This window comes from Seriola lalandi, unplaced genomic scaffold (genome assembly GCF_002814215.2).
Source record: "Seriola lalandi dorsalis isolate HSWRI2012SDOR001 ecotype SW California unplaced genomic scaffold, Sedor1 jcf7180002054692, whole genome shotgun sequence".
Classification (NCBI taxonomy): Eukaryota; Metazoa; Chordata; class Actinopteri; order Carangiformes; family Carangidae; genus Seriola; species Seriola lalandi.
The window spans coordinates 232,306-251,797 of NW_019525245.1; the positions used below are offsets into that span (position 1 = coordinate 232,306).

The following is a 19,492-nucleotide window of genomic DNA, read 5'->3' on the forward strand; positions in this document are numbered from 1 at the left end:
ATTCCTACTGCTGCTGCCTTTGGTGGACTGTGTATCGGTGGTTTATCAGTGATGGCGGACTTCCTCGGAGCCATTGGCTCTGGTACCGGTATCCTGCTGGCCGTCACCATCATCTATCAGTACTTTGAGATCTTTGTGAAAGAACAGAGCGAAGTAGGCAGCATGGGGGCCCTGCTCTTCTAGAAAAGCCAATATCCTCCCACTGTCCACCAACTTTTATTAGGATCACCAACCTTGCATTTATTTTACAACCATGTGAAGCGCCTGCATCATCAGTTCTCCACTTTCAGGATGTGTGAGGAATCTTTTCATGAATCTCAGCTGAAATGCGATGTTCTTAGGTGGTACGACTGTACAGCCTGTTGCTTCCTCCACATATCTTCCAAAATAACACAAAGACAGACATTTCAGTTGTACTTCATCAGATTTTCCAACTGACTCGAGATTAAAGCTCCCCTAGTTTCATTTAAAGGCTTCCTTTGTGTATGAAACGAAGTCCTGCGGGAGTTTGGTTCTTTTTTCAGACTGACAAGAGAGCGCTTCAGTATGCAGGCATACTTGACTTGGAAGATGGTGGTCAACCGCCAGCTGTGTGCGTACAAGCACGCGACCATCTGCTTGGCGTCATCTTAGTTTATATTTTTGCTTTCAACTTTATTTTATTTTTCTGTTAACCTGCCAATCAGGTAAAGGAATGGACCAGGACCTGAACTGCCAGGCACTGAGTCCAGTATTGTATATTTTCCTGATTTTTGTGACCCCGTGATAGGTTTTATTTGAACAGGGTCTTGTAAGAAGAGGAAGCGGAGCTCACATTGGGGTCCACCTGTCAAAATTTGATGTTCATCTTATTTTTGTGAACAGTCATTCAATATGAACCTGAAAAAACAACAACAAAAAAAACAAAAAGGGTCCACATAGTCTTAATGTATGGCATTCCCAGGGAGCTGCAGTATTAACTCAAATGTCACGTTCATTCTTGTTACCCATTTCCTAATATTTGTTTTGGATTTTTAATTGTCTGCTCCAAGCATACTCTCATTAATCACTATTTCAGACCCAACAAATTATGATTTCTGTACATAGGCTATGCATTGAATAACTTTGAATTTGTCTTAAGTGTAAGATAAAGTCTTTTGAATATGTAAAAATAAATACATTTCTGAACAAACTTATATAAAAACATTCTCAAAAACTATTGTGGAGAAAGGCTTTAAGTTTTTGATTGAGTTTTGTCTCCTTTGATGCTGATGCAGTTAATGTATTAAGCCAACATATCTTGATGTCTTTTGATCATGTTTCACACTGCTCAACTGTCAATAGTTGTTGATGTGAGGCTATTAGCTTTAGTCAAATAATGCCCCAGGAAAATCCTTGGATTTTTTTTTCAGATTTGTAAAGATGTCAATTTTACATGTTCTGTATTTTTCTGGTGCTATAAGACTCACTGTAATAGGGCAACTTTACTTTTGGGCACAGGAAATAGACAACATTTTGAACACACATTTATCTTTTATGACCCAGTACCAATGGGATGAGGTGTAACTACTACCAGGGCTGATCAATAATTAAACACTATCTGGTAAGCATTTTGTAATTCGGTATATTGTGATGTGAAGTACATGACAACATATTTCTTAATAACTACAATTTCTTGTCAGTGAAACACCAGAGGCATTTGACTGAATAAGATGAATGAGTTTATTCAACCTTCTGTCATGTGACTTAACACCCTGTGATCAGAAAATATCATCACAGTATCTAAAAGGAGATTTTGGTATCATAGCAATATTCATTTTTATTTTAATCACCAGCCAGCTGTAACACTTACTCAATTAATAATTTACTCGATCAATAGAAAATGAATTGGCAACTGTATAGAATAATTGAATAATTATTTTAAGTCATTTTTAAGCAATAATGCCACATATTTGCTGGTTCCAGCTTCTTACATGTGATGGTCTGATGCTTTTCTTCATCACACATGACAGTAAAGTGAGTATCTTTGGATATTGGACTGTTAGACAGTGTTTGTCAGACCAAACAAAAGATATGAAGATATTGTCCTGGGCTTTTCCCCCCAGTATTTCATGGAATTATATAAATGAAACAATTCATCGAAAAAATATTCAGTTGCAACCCTAAACAGAACATTTCAATTGACTGAAAAAGTAGTATGTGTCGCACTTATTGTTGTGGATTGTTTGTATCCCCCTCTATTACACTTCTCCTCCTTTCTCTTGTTGGGAATGTTAATACTGTGTTTTGTATTGAATAACCGATTGATAATGTAATGCGTCTTTCCCAAAAAAATGTGTGCTACTAAGTTCATTTTATATGAAAGTGTAGAAATAAAAAAAAATATCATAAAGCAAGAGAGAAACCGTACATAAAAAGAAGACACTTGATTTATTTGAACTCTAGGGGGCAGCGATGTGCTGCGGAGCGTCTGTGTTACCGGAAACAGGAGAGAAGAGGAAGTCGTGTCCATGCTGCAGCAAGGGTAGTTGTGAAACAGTGGCGCTGATGCTGCCAGACTAAAACCTCTGATATTTTCATGTGTTGTGTTGTTCCTTAAAAAGAGTCGTTGTCCTTGTTGGTCAACCAGCTGGTGCAGTGAATCAGAAAAGAGGAGTTTAATCTTTCCCAGCGTGAAGAAATGAGCTCGGTCAGAGAGGAAGGTAACTACACTGTGCTAGCCAGCTAACTTATCGGAAAGGCGAACAATGAAGTTTAAAGTCTGGTTAAAAAAATAAATACATTTTTAAATTAATTAAATGTCAATAAGCTTCTCGCTAAGATGAGATTTCGGACTGTCAAAATGTTTACGTGTTAGCTGTCACCATCACAGTGTTTAACCTTGACCAGCAACAGGATGCAGAAACGTTATAATGAACTCACCTGAAGACTGAAGAACTGTTTCCTTGGAAAGTCACAGTTATTGAGTGATTGTCTTTGTATAAGTCAAACATGAAAGGTCCAGTGGTGGACAGTACCTCATTTCCCTAAGTACTGCGTTCAAGTACAGTTTGAGGTTCTTGTACTTTAAGTATTTACACTGTTTTATAAACTAGGTTTCAGAGGGAAACATCAGTACTTGTTACTCAATTTCCTTTAATTGACACCTGTAGTCATTAGTTACTTTGTAGATTAGTATTTAACTTATAAAATACACAAAATTGTTACATATAAAAGAGTGTTTCCCAACCTTTTTGGCTAATGACCTCTCACAAAAAAAGCAGTGTTTACTTTGGGCCCCTGTCACGTTTCACAGGGCCCAACTCCCAGGTCGGTTAAAACTAGTTTTCACTGAAGCATCAATATTAACAATCTAATAATGAAATATGTAATAGTGTAACACACATAAGTGATGTTTTTCCTGTAGCATAATTACTTTAACTTTTGATACTTAATGTACATTTGGATGATAATATATCTGCAGGTACAGGACTATAACTTACACAGTTGTATTGATGTTTGTGGTTTAGTAAAAGATGTGAGCACTTTCTGAACCACTGAACTGGTCATATTCACAAGTTTAGACTCACCAGACACAGGCAAAACATATTAATGATCCATTTCTTCTACTTCTTACCTCTTATTCTTATTTTGTGGTATACCATAATCATTTTCATGTTCTTTCTGTCCAACAAACAATCCAAAAGATATTGAGTTTAGATTTACAAACAAATATAAATTGATTATGTAAATTGGAGAAAAGCAGTAAAGAGTTATAATTATTTATTATAATTATAATTCAACTAACTAACTAATAAATCAACTAACCATTTCAGTACTAATTATCATACATTTGAGGTTCAACGGGTGAAGAGGTGCAGGGTGTAAGACTCCATAATTCACGTTTGTATTGTTCTTTTTCCATTTTACACAACAGGTAAAGACCGAATTATCTTTGTCACCAAAGAGGATCATGCAACACCCAGCAGTGCTGAGCTCATAGAGGAAGATCCCAATGACCCGTATGAGGAGCAAGGTGAACAGCTGTAAAGCAGCCTGTCCTCAGGCAAAACTGTAACTCTAGTGGTCTTTAAAAACCCCAAGTTTAGTATTCTGCTTAAACCTCCTCTCTCCAATCCTAGGTCTGATTCTTCCCAGTGGGGAGATCAACTGGAACTGCCCCTGCCTGGGTGGGATGGCCAGTGGTCCCTGTGGGACTGAATTTAAGGACGCCTTTTCCTGTTTCCACTATAGTAAAGAGGAGGTGAAGGGCTCTGAATGCTTGGAGCAGTTCAGGGCCATGCAGGAGTGCATGCAGCGTTACCCAGAGCTCTACCCACAGGAAGATGAGAAGGTGCCGCAAGAACAGACCTCGCAAGAATCTGGATCTCCAGAAACACTAGGTACAAACTCAACATCTACCACGGAGCAAGGCTCTAATACCACACAACCAAACACAGAGAGCTCAGCGGAAAGCTAATAATGAGCCTCAGTGACAATGAGAGGAACAAGTGTTTAAAGTGTTTAAAATCACATTTAGTCATCCTTTCTTGCAGACAAAAATGAGGCCCAAGTGTTTTTCATTGTGAAAAGGAAGGTAAAAGTTTTTGGGGTAATATCAAAAATACTTGTTTTACTCTAGCAGCTGTGGGCGTGTCGGGGGCTGAATGACCAAAAGAGGAGGGAGAGACGAAGTTTAAAAAATAGGGAAAAAAAGCTAACACCATAATTTACAAGCAGTTTTGTCAGCATTGGTAAAGAAGAGTAATGTTCACACCACCATCCAGACAGGTTGAAAAGTTATTTGCAGGCACATTTAGCGTGCTGTTTAGTGTGCTGCAGCTGACCAGCTTTATAGCCATCAAGCTGACATTAGCAGTGCACTTCCAGGTGAAGGTTCGCTTGGCCACTTGTTCAACCACCTAAGGTCTTTGTAAGTTAGTTAGACTTAAGAAGGAAAGCTAATGTGGGTTGTTGTTCAAAGTTTTTGGCTACTGCTTTATGAAAATATTTTTGTAATGATGCACGGACATCACATGGATCGAAAACTGTTATTCAGATAGTTTTATGCAATATCGTCATGAAACTAAAAAATATAAAAGTACAAAATCTCTATTTTGGCTTCTAATTTTTTCTCAATGCAGAAGACAGATGTGATTAATGTTATACCAGACAAAAACATTAGGTTTAATTTCACTTGGACTTTAAACCAATATTTATGACTAAGCTGGGCTTTTACTTTTGTAAAACTAATATAATGTGGTCCAGGAAAAAATGACTGTCTAGAATGTTAAAATTCATGTTGTTCAGTGCGGCCTGTGGATGCAGGCAAAACAAGATTAAGGAATCTGTAATTCAATCAAGAGCTCAGAAGACCAAGCTGAGCACACGTACTGAGGTGGATAATATTTATTTTTTACTTTATATGTGTTTTATACATTTTTCATTTTTCATTCTCACATGTCTGTGCTTTTTTCTTATGGTGTAAAAATATATAGCATTTAAATGGACAATATTTGTTACACAAGGTTTATGTCAGTTATTTTGCTGATAAAGTTGCTAAATTCACAGAGGGGGGAAGAATGTGATGAAGAATATGTTGTAACTCTCCAGTGTTGAATCTTGAGTAGCATGTTTCCACAGGTGCCCTCTGTCCTATGGGGCTGCATTTCTTCTGCTAATTTAAAAAAAACAGACTTTTTAAAACTTTTACCTCGGCTGAACTCATCGGAACAACTTGTGTGTAACATAGGACAACTGAAGTGACTTGAAGTAAAATACTGTTGAAAGTTATATAATAAATTGTATGAAACCCCTATGGTTCTTGTGATGTGGTTCTGGTTGTAAACCTCTCCCATCTGTCCAGGCCTGATCATGCAATGACTGTCAGCGAGAGCAAATGTGTCATTAGGACTCACCAGCATCTAGCAGAGAGTAACTTTGCACTGAACATAAAAAAGTTGATTAAGAAACTCTTAGGTCAAACATTGTCACTGCCTTTCAAATTTTATCTGGTTTGCGTTAATTAAATGTGTGTCACATGTTTGCACTGTGAATTCAGGTATTTCGGAAAGAATATGTATTAATTTGTCATTTAATTTAATCAATACCGTTAAACACTTTATTTTGTTTGTGCATTCCACCTTTCTTTGGTGCAAAATCTTGAATTTGTAAGCCTGATTATCTCTGATTAAAATATTCAATATATCACAGTAAGTAAATTGATTAATTTATGCACATATTAACGAAAAGTGATACCTGTCATTGGATTTCTTGATACTGATATAAATGTGGGATTTTAATTTGCACAACACAAAAATTACTACGTTGCTGATAACAATCTATAAAATCTGCTATGTTGTCAGTAGCTCAATATAATTAAACCCTTAGAAAGAGTAGGCTAGCTGTTATATTTTCTAGGAAGATAAATGTCTATATTCATGTCACATTGTTTATATAATTACATCATTAGTCTGAACATGCACATACATCAAAAAGTATGATACTGAGTTGTAAATGTGCATTTTTGCATGAGCCTTGATTAGTTAAAGATTGGATACATCTGACGACGGTGGTAATGCTCGGTAATGTAAGTAGACCAGTAAAACTTAAAAGGGAAATAAAATGATTCTACATAATAGCTGTTGACCTGTCCAAAGGTTCTGGCGCTCATTTTTGTTTAACTGAGTTACATGTCTAAGCATCAGGGGTCAGAGATCTTCGGCGATGTTTGTCCACTGAAGCATGTGCCACTTCAAACTTCCTCAGGGATCAATAATTACCAAACACCCTTTTCTATCCCCCGCGTACCATTGGTGGATAGCGAAGGACAAAGGCAACTAAAAAGCCAATGGGATTGGACAGCGAAGAGTTGTCGCCCTCAAATCTGCACAAGTACACAGTCTTCCTCTGCTTAGAGGGTCATTTGCAGTAAAGGTGAGAGCTGCCTTCAGTCTCCAGCCTGATCTCTGTCTCCAGGTGTGTTTTCAAGTGTGTGATAGAAAATACCCAACAGGATGTCTAATTTAAAGGAGATATGCGGTGGTTTACCTCTGGACCCTCTGCCACCTAACCGGGGAAGAGATCCTAGTGTGCCACATGCACCTATCCGGACCCCAAACCTCACAGCAGAGGAGGAGCGAGTGAGTAAATACACTAACAAAACATTTGTCATCACCATTGCTACACAATCATTTGTAAATCTGCGATCCAGATATCCTGCACCTTTTGATAAGATGACTTTTGTGTAGACGACAGCACAGGTGTCGCATCGTTATTATTATTTTAAGCACACAACATACCTCATGGTGGACATTTACACTTCTTAAACAGAGGTGTAACTAATAACACTGATAACAGCTAAATTCCATTTTATGCATGCTGTACTTACACACCTAAACGCAATGAAATGATTTCTGTGAAAAATAAAGTTCATAATGAAATTGTATGACCAATGGTATGGAACACGCTTAACATAGACTCTTTGGGCTGCAGTGAACCCAACCATCAAAAAGACAAAGTAGGCTACCTGTGGACATCATCATGAAGTCATCTGTGATCTGAACGGGGCCGCAGCTCACTATCAAGTCAGACAATTGCTCTGTGTCAGATGCGTGAGCACAATTGACATTATGCCATTATGGACTGTTGTTGCAACACCACAGTTTGCTCATGAGCTGCCCTAAAAAATCGATTATTCTCTAAGGTTGTCAACTGATTGCCCAAACTGAGAGCAAAGGCTTCAGTCAATAATTAAGAGAGATACAGGGAGCAGTCCAGCTCTGACAGTATGTTAGGAAGAATTAAAAAAATAGTAAAACCTGTCTGTGTGATGATATTGAAACACTTATTTTCACTGCGTTCACTAACCTACTGTAAATGCCTCTTCCCTCTAGTTGGCGTTGAGAAATGCCCTGCGTTATTTCCCTCCCTCTCATCACGCAACACTTGCACCTGAATTTGCTCAGGAGCTGCGGCAGTACGGGCACATCTACATGTACCGCTTCTGCCCCACGCTACACATGAGGTGAGGCAACCTGGTGACGAGAGGCCGACTGAGAACTGGGTTTTTGTTTAGTAGTTGAGTTAACACAAATCCGATGATACTGTATAGTGGCAGTTATTACTTTTTACACAAACAGTTTACATTTATATTTATTCTTATTTTCGATTTTTTTATTCAATTACTCAAGATAACACACCGACAGTAGAGCATGATCTACATGACAGAACAAAAAATAAGAAAACACACGCACACACAGACAAACAACAAGTCTTATCTTCCAACAACTGTTGGAAGATATACAGGTTACAGGGACATTACATTTACTCTTAAGGTGGTATTGTCGAGTTTCTTTTTCCCTACACAGTAGTGATGTCAGTTTCCTTCTGTTTCCTCAGAGCTTACCCCATAGATCAGTACCCCTGCCGCACACGTCAAGCAGCCTCTATAATGTTAATGATCATGAACAACCTGGACCCAGCAGTTGCTCAGGTGAGCTTCCTCCACACGTTGTATTGCCTTACCAAAGCTAAACTTGATGAATCCTTGAGCGAAGTTCTCTTATTTGTTGTATTTCTTTTCACAGTTTCCCCAGGAACTTGTCACCTATGGAGGCAACGGACAGGTGTTTAGCAACTGGGCCCAGGTCAGTCCTGAGTTTACTTGTGTTTTCTTTGTGTCTGAGTCCAAAACAGATAGACACCAATGATTTGTGTGTGTTTGGGTGCAGTTCCGCCTGGTGATGCATTACCTGAGTGAGATGACAGAAGAACAAACTTTGGTCATGTACAGCGGTCATCCCATGGGCCTGTTCCCCAGCCTGCCTTCCTCGCCTCGTGCCATCATCACCAATGGCATGGTAAATGCACAACACACATCTGACTTAAGAAACTGATGCCTTGATACATGACAAGTTCACAAATTATTATTTTCTTGCTTCACTCAGGTTATTCCAAATTACTCCTCCAGAGAGCAGTATGAAAAGATGTTTGCTCTCGGCGTATCGATGTAAGTTTTAATGGTGCCTTTTTACTTGTTGGTGTTTGTTGGTTTCTCTGTTATTTGTTATTAGGGCGAGTAATGATTATATAAGAAAATATATAATATTAGGTGTGTGCCAGATGTAAACTGTGTTCTTCTGCTGTGCATTTTCAGGTACGGTCAAATGACAGCAGGCAGCTACTGCTACATTGGCCCCCAAGGGATTGTGCATGGCACTATGGTATGTGAAATTAAGATTAAGATGTGCACACAGCACTTCAGTATTTCTTCATGCCAAATATGGATTACTTTAAGAAGATATAAGATTAAGGTGTCTCAAATAACAAACACAAACAAATACCTCAAGCCTTTGAACTTCACACACTTTGGATGAACTCCTCACAGCTCAAACATATGCAGCCTGTGCAGAAGAGTCACAAGCAGATGTTTCTTTTATTTAATTTTTTTCCCCCTTTATTTTACCAGCAAGTCCGACTGAGATAAAAAAAAATCTTTTACTTTTATTTGTATTAAGGGGTCACACATGTAAAAGGTTGAGAACCACTGCTAATATTCATAACAATTAGTGCACATGTTGCCTGTAGGGTGTAGCCCCTGTGATATTTTTTTTTTCTGTTTCCTTTTGGTTTTCTGTGCAGCTGACTGTGCTGAATGCCGGCCGGAGGTACCTGGGCTCTGGTGACTTGAGTGGGCGTGTCTTTGTGACCTCTGGCCTGGGGGGCATGAGTGGAGCTCAGGCTAAAGCTGCCGTCATCGCTGGCTGCATTGGCGTGATTGCAGAGGTCATTTCCCGTTAATACTGACTGCTGAGCAAGAATGGAGGAATTCCTGTGCGTCAATGTGATTGTGTGAAACTGTTTTGTGTGTAGGTAGATGAGGCTCCTCTTAGAAAGAGACATGAGCAGGGCTGGCTGATGGAGGTGACCAGCAACATTGAGCACTGCATTAAATGCATCAGGTAATAGACAGGAAAATATTAATTATGAATGTCCAAATCATTATTAAAAAATGTCAATACATGCTTATTACTGAGGGTTTGTATATGATAATCTTTAGTATGTGTGGGTCTCTCTAATTCTAATAATTTTACACCTTTACGTAGTTTAATTACACCATTGTATCCTATTTTATAAGATCATCAAATCTTTTGTATGTAAAATCTTCATTTGTAAAGCAGCTAGTAGCGATAGGAGTCAAAGAAATGTGGAATACAAAAGTACAACAGTATGAAGTGGATATACACAAATAAAGTACAAGTACCTCAAATTTGTACTTAGTTACATTCAACTGCTGCTACCAGGGCAGTTACTTGTTTACATGTTCAGCATCTTTGCTCCACATTCATGAAAATGATCCCACAGAAAAGACAAATGGATACATCCCATAACAGAACCTGTCTACAGTGACATGCAGTAATTGTTCTTATTTTGTGTCTGACAGAGAGGCCAAGAGATCCAAGACTCCCCTCAGTCTAGGTTACCATGGAAACATCGTAGACTTGTGGTGAGTAAGAGATGAAAACTCGACCGAGGTCTGCACCTGCTATACAGTAAAGGAGCCACCATTTCTTACAAAATGCTGTGATCTTTGTCCTACTTGACTCTTACCTTTGAAACCAGGGAGAGGCTGCTGTTGGAGTATGAGAGGACGGGGGAGCTCCTGGTGGATCTGGGTTCAGACCAGACCTCCCTTCACAACCCATACAACGGAGGCTACTACCCAGTCCAGCTGAGCTTCCGCCAGGCAAACCAGCTTATGTCAACTGATCCTAACCGTTTCCGAACCATGGTCCAAGAAAGGTTCAATTAACAGACTTTCTTATGGATATTTTCATGCAACATATTGGTCCATTATGTTAAAATAAACAGTGTTTTACATACTCTCACAGCCTCAGGCGACACATAAAGGCCATCAATAAGCTGTCCGATGCTGGTATGTTCTTCTGGGACTATGGCAACGCATTTCTCCTGGAAGCACAGAGAGCTGGTAAGTCATATACATCACACACAAAAAATATTATTATCATTCAGTCCACGTCGGAACAATAAGGAGAGTTGTGTTAATTGTTTTATGTAGGAGCAGAGGTAGAAAAGGTTGGCGGAGGAGCAACAGAATTTCGTTACCCTTCTTATGTGCAGCACATTATGGGGTGAGACATTTTATTGTTTGTTAAATCTTGCACTGATCCTGTAATAGAAGTGTAGAAAACACAGACAAATAAACTGTGATCAAATCGGATATTTTCTTCCTGTGATGAATTACCAGTGATCTTGCTCCCCTTCTGTCTTTACCACAGGGACATTTTCTCTTTGGGCTTTGGCCCTTTTCGCTGGGTGTGCACATCTGGCAACCCCCAAGATCTTGCTGTAACAGATAACATTGCTGCTACTGTCCTGGAAGAAATTGGTGCCAATGTGACTGATCATATCAGGCAGCAGTACAATGACAACATCCGCTGGATCAGAGAGGCTGGAAAACACAAAATGGTCCTTAACTTTATGGGCAACTAATACCTCTGATTTTCTCTCTCAATGCAAATCACACAAATGAAGAGATTACTCTACAACGTCTTCTGTGTGTTTGTTTAGGTTGTTGGATCCCAAGCCAGAATCCTCTACTCTGACCAGAGAGGAAGAGTCTGCATTGCTTTGGCAATCAACCAGGCTATCGCTGATGGAAGAGTTTCAGTAAGTGTCTGCTGAGAAGATTCTGCGTGACATCAAGTTTTCAATAGCTTTTCAACAGTGTGTTTTGTTGCTTCTCTCGCTCAGGCTCCTGTGGTTATCAGCAGAGACCATCATGATGTTAGTGGCACAGACAGTCCCTTTAGAGAGACCTCTAACGTTTATGATGGCTCCGCCTTCTGTGCAGGTAGGTGCAGTTCACTACAGCTGTAAGCAACTCAAGAGTTTTCCAAAGTTAAATCCTACTTATCGGTTTACTAAAGCAATTTGTCTATTGAAGATTAATTGATTTTGAACACCACCATAATAAAATTGGACAAAAATAAAAGAAGACATGTTGTGGCGTGTGATAGTTAAACTATAACAAGCAAGTTTTAACTGTGTACAACTACATTTTCATATCACACTGATCCAATGATTGAAAACCAGACTGCCTGTTCATCATTGCCTGTCAATTTTATGTTTTGTTCTGTGGACAAAGATGCAAGGTGAACTAAATTATTTTGATGGCCTGAAAGTGGAGACTGGAGACTAATGATTTGAACCATCAAACATTAGAGAACAGCACTAGAATCCACTGAGAATCCGTCTCAAGTTACTACTGACATGAAAATTGGTGTGACTAAGACTTGTGGCTTCCAAGCTCCTTTACCTTTTCCCAGCTTTTCTGTGTCTCTTCATTTATATAAACCAGAGAACTCACAATGTCTCCTCCTTACAGACATGGCAGTTCAGAACTTTGTTGGCGATGCATTCAGGGGTGCCACATGGGTAGCCCTGCACAACGGTGGTGGTGTTGGCTGGTAAGGCTTGCTGAGTATTGCCGTATTTAAATGTTCTTTATAATTCACCAAAGCCATTTGTTGAATACTCACCTATCACCATGTCATTGCATTTTTACTTTACCTGCAGGGGCGAGGTAATGAACGGAGGATTTGGTTTGCTGCTCGACGGCTCAGAGGAGGCAGCAAAGCGTGCCCGTCTGATGCTCAACTGGGACGTCTCCAATGGGGTGAGAGTGTAGAGAGAAGAGCAGCTTGTTTAATTCCAGCCTCGCTCATTATTTACAATCTGCTTAGACTGCAGATGAGTGCTGACTGGCACCAATGTGTGTGTTTCTGTGCGCTGCAGGTGGCTCGTCGCTGCTGGTCTGGAAACTCTAATGCCTATGAGACAATCCAGCGCACCATGGAGGAGCACAGGCAGCTGCGTGTCACCATGCCCTTTCCTGTTCAGGATGAGCACGTGCTGGACCGTGCCCTGCAGGGCTAGCCAGCACTAAAGCACAGGGTACCAGCCAGCTGCCACCACACAGCAAAGGAATCCTGCAGCTGTAATCACTTCATCAGATGTGTGTGAATCAGGCCGTTGATATTACACACTGCAGACTACTAGAAATTATACACAGAGACAGATCAGCTCACTGCAAAACACTTGGCCAGTACTACCTTAGTTAATACATTAATGATGATAGTCTTACACAGGTCGTTTGCTGTGAATACACAGAATGCAAAATAGGTTACAATATTGTGCTGGTTTTAGTAATGTAACATGCAAAAATATATTCTTTATTTTTTGTGCTGAAAATTAAACTACGCCCATATAAATTACAACTCACACAGTATACGAGTCATTTGTGTGTAGATAGTGAACAAAAATGATTAGTTGATCAAAATGTCAGTCACTCACCTTTTGTTTATTTTATGTTGTAGAAAAAGAAACATTTACTTTTAAATATGAAACTGAATGGTACCAAAGCCAACATTTGGTCACAACTGACTGCACCAAAGCAACAGGTTGGATTTTGTCCTCAGATGCTTGATATTTCCCACTTTGATGTCTGGCCGGTTACATTTTTGGTAAATAAAGAGCATCTTTCCAAGCAGCCTGAGGCAGATAACTGACGAATCCACAGCATAAATTAAAAATTAAAATGTGTTATACTTGATGTCTGTTGTCACAGCATGGCTTAAAGGTGTGAGGACAAAGAGAAACCAAACGTGCTTCTAAAAGTAAAAAAGTGTTAATGAAACATCTGGAATGAAAAACAACAAATGAGGTGTGATGGTAAGCATGTCAGTGGTACGGGAGGGCGGGGAGACCAGAGCCAATCAGAAAAGATACGAGCAGGGCCAGCCCGAGTTGCCACAACATTCATCCCACACTTACATAATCCCCCGTGATCGACTCTTACACTTCCAAGATTCTTACCACAAAGTTCCCACTCCCACGCCACTGGAGGTGGACCATGTCCTTACGACATTAATTTCTGGAGCTAACTTTGGAGCTCATCCGCTGGTACCCAGCCATGCGTCTTTACGCGTGGTTGTTCCTTTAAGAAAACTGAATGAAGAATGAATTTGAGCCGCTCCGCACTGACGTAAGGGAGCTGGAGAGGTTGGTGTCCCTGCAGCAAGAGGCAGATAACCGTGATGAGGACCAGGCTGGAGCAACAGGAATTTTTAGCATTTTGTTTTCCCCTCAGCCGTCTAGTGTGTTTTATTATCCCTACACTTAAATCCGGTGTTTAGTTGGACTCCCTTGAATTTCTCTATGCCCATGTAACGGTTTCGATTTCGGACCTCCGCCCTTTTCTGTACACACCGGGGAGGTTTTATAGATTGCATACGACATTTTTCTCGTACAGTGTCCAAAGTGGGTATAGATGTTCTGTCGGGAAGTACAAAAGTCCTCTGGACATTCGCGGATGGAATAAGATGACACTAGATATTTTCTGTGGCAGAGCCTGGTGACATTTGCTTTGCACCACTGTTGGCTTTTTACATATAAAAAAAAAAAAAAAAATGCATCATAACCAGGAGGAGCAGTCGGGAAATCCAATTATTGCGCAGCACGGGACAGCGCACCTCAGTGACTCCAGCAGCCTGGGCTGCGGCCTCACTGACCTCCAGCCACCTGCTTATTCTAAACTGGATTTTAGGAAAAATGCAGTGACAGATGACTATAAAATCACAGCTCAGGTCCTCGGGCTGGGAATCAATGGCAAAGTGCTGGAATGTTATTGCAAGACGACGGGAGAGAAATGTGCCCTAAAGGTGTGTGTGTGTGTGTGTGTGTGTGTGTGTGTGTGTGTGTGTGTCTGTGTGTGTCTGTGTGTGTCTGTGTGTGTCTGTGTGTGTCTGTGTGTCACAGGTTCACTTCCAGTTTGTATGATTACTGGCAACTGAGCTGCACCCAGACAGTGGATGTGTCTGGCAGACAGTGATGTGCTGTCTGGGATGTTTTAACACAGTTTCCACTCTGCTGTGAGGATTGTTGTGTGGACAATGATCTGCTCTGTTAATACTTCACATACTCATCTGTGCCTGCGACATTTAACAAAAGTTAAAATCTAAACTTTTCACTCATATATTCAACATTAAATATTCAGTGTATTTCATATTTACAGTCATTATGAAAGGCAACATGGGACATACATGTTGGGAGACATTCAGAGCTGGTAAGTGAACAAACTGAGCTGAGTGTAGGGTTGCAGCAAAGCCTTAAGAAAATACAAACAGGAAGAGCAGCCCCCTGAGTGCCTCCGCATGTTTCCTCTAGAATTTCCTTGGTGGTAACCCACAACCAAAAGGGTATCATAATATGTGAAGAGTGGTAATGCTGTGATTTATGCACAGAGGCTTTTATTGGAAAGTCATAAACATTCATATCTCAGCCTTCTTCCAACTCCAGTGCTCAAAATGCATTTTAACATCCATAAGGATTTTGACTGGGGTCTGCATGTCTGGGAAAATAGGATATACTCGTCCCATGTCTGTGATGCCGTCTGTAAAGATAGAGTTTGATGTTGCTAAATGCAGCCTTAAAGTCTTCACTCTTAATGTCCTCAGTGGAAATCACTGCCCAGCAAACAGCTGCAGATTAATGGCTTTAATAGTGGCCATTAACAGTGCTGTACACAGTGAGTGACTTCACACTGGGGCATGTTTTTGTGTGTTTATTGATTTCTTAGCAAAGATGTCCAAAAAAAAAAAAAAAATCAATGAGGCTTGTCTAAGTTTGAACATTGTGATCTACGGATGTAGGTGAGGCATTTAGACATATTTAAAACAGAACCTTTTTATTAACACATGTTTTTGTTCTGCTTTATTCTGACTGTCTTTGGAGCAGATTCTGTATGATACTCCTAAAGCCCGACGGGAGGTAGAGCTGCACTGGCGGGTGTCTGGAGGTCCCCACATCGTCCCAATACTCAGCCTGTATGAGAACATGCACAAGGGGAAGAAATGCCTCCTCATCATAATGGAGTGGTGAGCATTATCAGCACTGTTATTTATTGTCTGCTTATTTTGAGTCTGTGAGGGAAACTCAGCGGTAAAACAGAATGTTTTTTCTATGATGTAGAACAGCTTTGTGTTAATTTGTGAATGTGAAAAAAGCATCTTTTTAAGCTGAACAGCAGAAAGACAGACTGAGACTGAATGAGGTCGGACGTCCCAAAGATGCCACAAACTGTATGTGAATAATGGAGTAACTATTAGGATGCCATGTCCCTGTCCAGAGCTTGTATCTTAAACATCTGGATTGCATCTAGATCTACCTGACATCGATTTAAACTCACAACTTGTATAAGAATGCATCTCAAATAGATTTTGATACACACTTTTAATACACACTAAAGAAGACAATACCCATTTCTGTTTGCATTCTCATAGTCTTGCATGCTCCTGTGGTAAATATGAGTTCGAAACGAGGTGATCTTTTTTCTTCTTCCACACTGTAGCCTGTGCTTTTAAATAAGATATCAGGGTCTTAAAATATTAAACTCTTTTTCTAAGTCAGTCAAAAATATGTTCTCCACACACACACAACATCTTTTAATGCTAAGAGTTCACATGGCCTTTGAGAGAAGCCCATTTTATTGGAATCTGGAAACATTTTCTGATTCACAGCGACAGTATAAGCTGCACTTGATAAAGCTCATTTGTCTCATTTGTCTTGAACAAAAACAAACTCTGAGCCCATGGAATCAAGTGTCACCTGATAACACACATCTTCTCATGTGCATCTTATGTGTTTGTACTAACTTTACAGTGTAAAACGAACATAGCAGCAATGATGTAAATTCTGCCTTTTGGCATGATTTTTCCTTTAATGCGTCCTTACTGCTTGAGTCATCTGAGTCTGCTGTGGCTCAGAAGACTGGACTCATCTGAACAGTAAATAGTGAGGCACAATGACTTGCTTTGTTATAAAACCATGATTGCAGTGGAGGACTGTGGTCATTTGCCAAGAGTCCCCGTCGCTGCCCCAGTTCTGATTCCTTTGTTAATCTTGTCTCAGTATGGAGGGAGGGGAGCTGTTCAGTCGCATTCAAGCCAGAGGGGACCAGGCCTTCACAGAAAGAGGTGAGCTGGAGTTCATGTTTTGCAGTTTAAGATCCATGAGTCTCTATATTGTATCCCGTACTGGTACATCTATGCCATCTCTGTCCATCAGAGGCATCAGAGATCATGCATGACATTGGCACTGCCATTGAGTACCTCCACCACATGGATATTGCTCACAGAGATGTTAAGGTACTGCTGCTGTCAAAATCATTTTTCACAGAGAATGTAACACAAACACATTTCTAGCTAAATATATTGTTTTAAACCTCTAATTATTTTTTTTACCTTCATAAAACAGCCAGAAAACCTGCTCTACACCACCAAGGAGAGTAACGCCACACTAAAACTGACCGACTTTGGCTTTGCGAAGGAGACGACACTGCACAACTCCCTCCAAACGCCCTGCTACACTCCATATTATGTTGGTGAGTGTTTGCTGTCATGTGGTAGAAGGACTTGTGCCAATGGAATAAAAGTGTAAATATAGGAATAGACTTTGGATGTGGTCGCTGTCATCCACTCTCATGTTGTCCACGTGTGTCTGCATATTGACCTGCTTTTGTGCGAGTGTGTCTTTCATTCTCCACGTCATTGTATTGGGTTTTTTTTTCTGTATCTGTTTGTGCATTCAGCCCCAGAAGTGCTTGGGCCAGAGAAATATGACAAATCATGTGACATGTGGTCTTTGGGCGTAATCATGTACATTCTGTGAGTATCATGTGCGTCTATTAACTGTTGAAATGTTTGTAGCGACTCTGGTATACTGATTATTAATGTTCAACTCATTTGTTAAAGAAGACACAAAAGTAACATAGTCCTCTCTTCTGTTTTCTAGTCTGTGCGGGTTTCCTCCGTTCTACTCAAACACAGGTCAGGCCATCTCTCCGGGCATGAAGCAGAGGATCAGGTTGGGCCAGTATGAGTTCCCCAACCCTGAGTGGGCTGATGTGTCCGAGGAAGGTCAGACTTTGGACATAAAATATATATCTAACAGCAAAAAGACAACTGTTAAAAAGCTGTGCAAAATTTAATTACAACTCAGCTCTCACTTTGTGTGAAATTAAACAGAATAATGAAAGTCACGAATAAATATGATATGCTGTAATAACCTAATCGTGTGCCTAAAAACAGTGGGAAACAACCTGAACTTAGTCTCCATTTACAGTATCACAGATCTCCTATTCAGGTTACACTCAGTGGTCATGACCTCTGAGCGAGAGAGGTGATGACATTGATGTCATAACAAATTTTGATTTACCACACAAACTATTTATCTAAGGTGTCTGAGCTGGGTCATTATTAAAGTGGGCGTAGAGTAATGATGTGGATGAAAATCTGTGACTTGATGTAAATAACAGGCAGGGCATCCTGCTTCATTTTCACTTAATTGTCACCACTAAATTATTTGCTGGTATGAACTAATGTTGTTTGTCTTTTTGCTGTCTGGAGAAATGAAAATTCCTGTCACAGTATCTTCTTTTTCTCTGGCATGTGATTTTGATTGATTGTTTGAATAGCTTTTACAACACAACACCGTCTGCAGCTTTGGTAATGGAAACAGTTTTGTTCATTTTTGTCACTTATTCCCAGAACTGGTGTTTTGTTTCTGAAAACCTATTGGGTCATATGCTTGAGGTTGTTTTCTTTCACGTCCTCTGCAGCCAAACAGCTGATCATTCAGTTACTGAAGACAGACCCCAATGAAAGGATGACAATTGGACAGTTCATGAACCATCCCTGGATTAGTGTAAGTTAACACTTTATAAACCTTGTGGCTATAGGCCTATCATCGTCCAGCTGTGTATTCATGGATGCTCATGTATTTTATTCTGCAGCAGTCAATGGTGGTCCCTCCAACACCCCTTCACACCTCACGTGTTTTGACCGAGGACAAGGAGCTGTGGGAAGATGTGAAGGTGAGTCTCGTTCTATTTAAATGCTAAGCTTTCAGAATGTGACCACAAGGTGGCAGTAAAACATCAGGTTTACAGCACAAAATGCCTCTGTCTTCCAACAGGAGGAAATGACCACTGCCCTCGCCACCTTGCGTGTGGACTACAGCCAGGTGAAGATCAAAGACCTGGACAGGTCCAACAACCCTCTGCTCAACAAGAGACGCAAGAGGCCCATGCCCGGAGGTCCCGATAGAGGAGAACAAGCTGATTGAGGAGACATTGATGGAGGAGTGGTGTGTAATAGTCACAGAGAAGTGACATTTTCTGAAGAAGATGGGTAAATTAATATTGCACAAAAGGAGCATAAAAGCCAGAGTGAGCTATTTTTTCCCGTCCGTCCGTCGTATTTTACTTACCTTTTCTCCTTTTTCATATCACTGCACTCAATAGTATAATGATTGTCATTTATTTTGATTGGCACTACTCTTAACATTTTAAATAAAATTGTGTTTTTTATGTTTTACAGCTGTGTTGTGTCACTTTTATACACAAAATACATTTTACTCTGTTTATCTCACACAGAGAATCATTAGGCTAAAC

The 19,492-nt window shown here is 40.1% G+C and overlaps 3 protein-coding genes across 3 annotated transcripts; all 3 read left to right on the forward strand.

Moving 5' to 3' along the window:
• Window positions 1–2,454: 2,454 nt before the first annotated feature.
• chchd4b (coiled-coil-helix-coiled-coil-helix domain containing 4b) lies at window positions 2,455–5,774 on the forward strand. The gene is made up of 3 exons (XM_023423664.2): window positions 2,455–2,681; window positions 3,896–3,994; window positions 4,101–5,774. Exons 1-3 carry the CDS (start codon window positions 2,660–2,662, stop codon window positions 4,436–4,438), a joined length of 459 nt encoding a protein of 152 aa, XP_023279432.1. The 5' UTR covers window positions 2,455–2,659; the 3' UTR covers window positions 4,439–5,774.
• A 1,069-nt stretch (window positions 5,775–6,843) lies between these two features.
• On the forward strand, window positions 6,844–13,259 carry uroc1 (urocanate hydratase 1). Its single transcript, XM_023423663.2, has 19 exons — window positions 6,844–7,100; window positions 7,854–7,984; window positions 8,359–8,452; window positions 8,547–8,606; window positions 8,691–8,819; window positions 8,907–8,968; window positions 9,116–9,182; window positions 9,601–9,744; window positions 9,832–9,920; window positions 10,403–10,465; window positions 10,582–10,761; window positions 10,851–10,948; window positions 11,039–11,111; window positions 11,259–11,448; window positions 11,551–11,649; window positions 11,734–11,833; window positions 12,368–12,449; window positions 12,559–12,658; window positions 12,778–13,259. Exons 1-19 carry the CDS (start codon window positions 6,975–6,977, stop codon window positions 12,916–12,918), a joined length of 2,028 nt encoding a protein of 675 aa, XP_023279431.1. The 5' UTR covers window positions 6,844–6,974; the 3' UTR covers window positions 12,919–13,259.
• Window positions 13,260–13,866: 607 nt separating this feature from the next.
• LOC111667875 (MAP kinase-activated protein kinase 2-like) lies at window positions 13,867–19,415 on the forward strand. Its single transcript, XM_023423731.2, has 10 exons — window positions 13,867–14,702; window positions 15,778–15,917; window positions 16,951–17,015; window positions 17,107–17,186; window positions 17,296–17,422; window positions 17,630–17,705; window positions 17,833–17,957; window positions 18,659–18,744; window positions 18,833–18,913; window positions 19,015–19,415. Exons 1-10 carry the CDS (start codon window positions 14,451–14,453, stop codon window positions 19,162–19,164), a joined length of 1,182 nt encoding a protein of 393 aa, XP_023279499.1. The 5' UTR covers window positions 13,867–14,450; the 3' UTR covers window positions 19,165–19,415.
• The last annotated feature ends 77 nt before the right edge of the window (window positions 19,416–19,492 follow it).

Coding starts and splice junctions, on each gene's coding strand:
- chchd4b (XM_023423664.2), top strand. CDS start 2,660: ATGAGCTCGGTCAGAGAGGAAG. Junction 2,682..3,895: donor GAGCTCGGTCAGAGAGGAAG/GTAACTACACTG, acceptor TTTACACAACAG/GTAAAGACCGAATTATCTTT. Junction 3,995..4,100: donor TGACCCGTATGAGGAGCAAG/GTGAACAGCTGT, acceptor CTCCAATCCTAG/GTCTGATTCTTCCCAGTGGG.
- uroc1 (XM_023423663.2), top strand. CDS start 6,975: ATGTCTAATTTAAAGGAGATATGCGGTGGTTTACCTCTGGACCCTCTG. Junction 10,762..10,850: donor CGAACCATGGTCCAAGAAAG/GTTCAATTAACA, acceptor ATACTCTCACAG/CCTCAGGCGACACATAAAGG. Junction 12,450..12,558: donor AACGGTGGTGGTGTTGGCTG/GTAAGGCTTGCT, acceptor CTTTACCTGCAG/GGGCGAGGTAATGAACGGAG.
- LOC111667875 (XM_023423731.2), top strand. CDS start 14,451: ATGCATCATAACCAGGAGGAGCAGTCGGGAAATCCAATTATTGCGCAG. Junction 17,423..17,629: donor CTACACTCCATATTATGTTG/GTGAGTGTTTGC, acceptor TTGTGCATTCAG/CCCCAGAAGTGCTTGGGCCA. Junction 18,914..19,014: donor AGCTGTGGGAAGATGTGAAG/GTGAGTCTCGTT, acceptor GTCTTCCAACAG/GAGGAAATGACCACTGCCCT.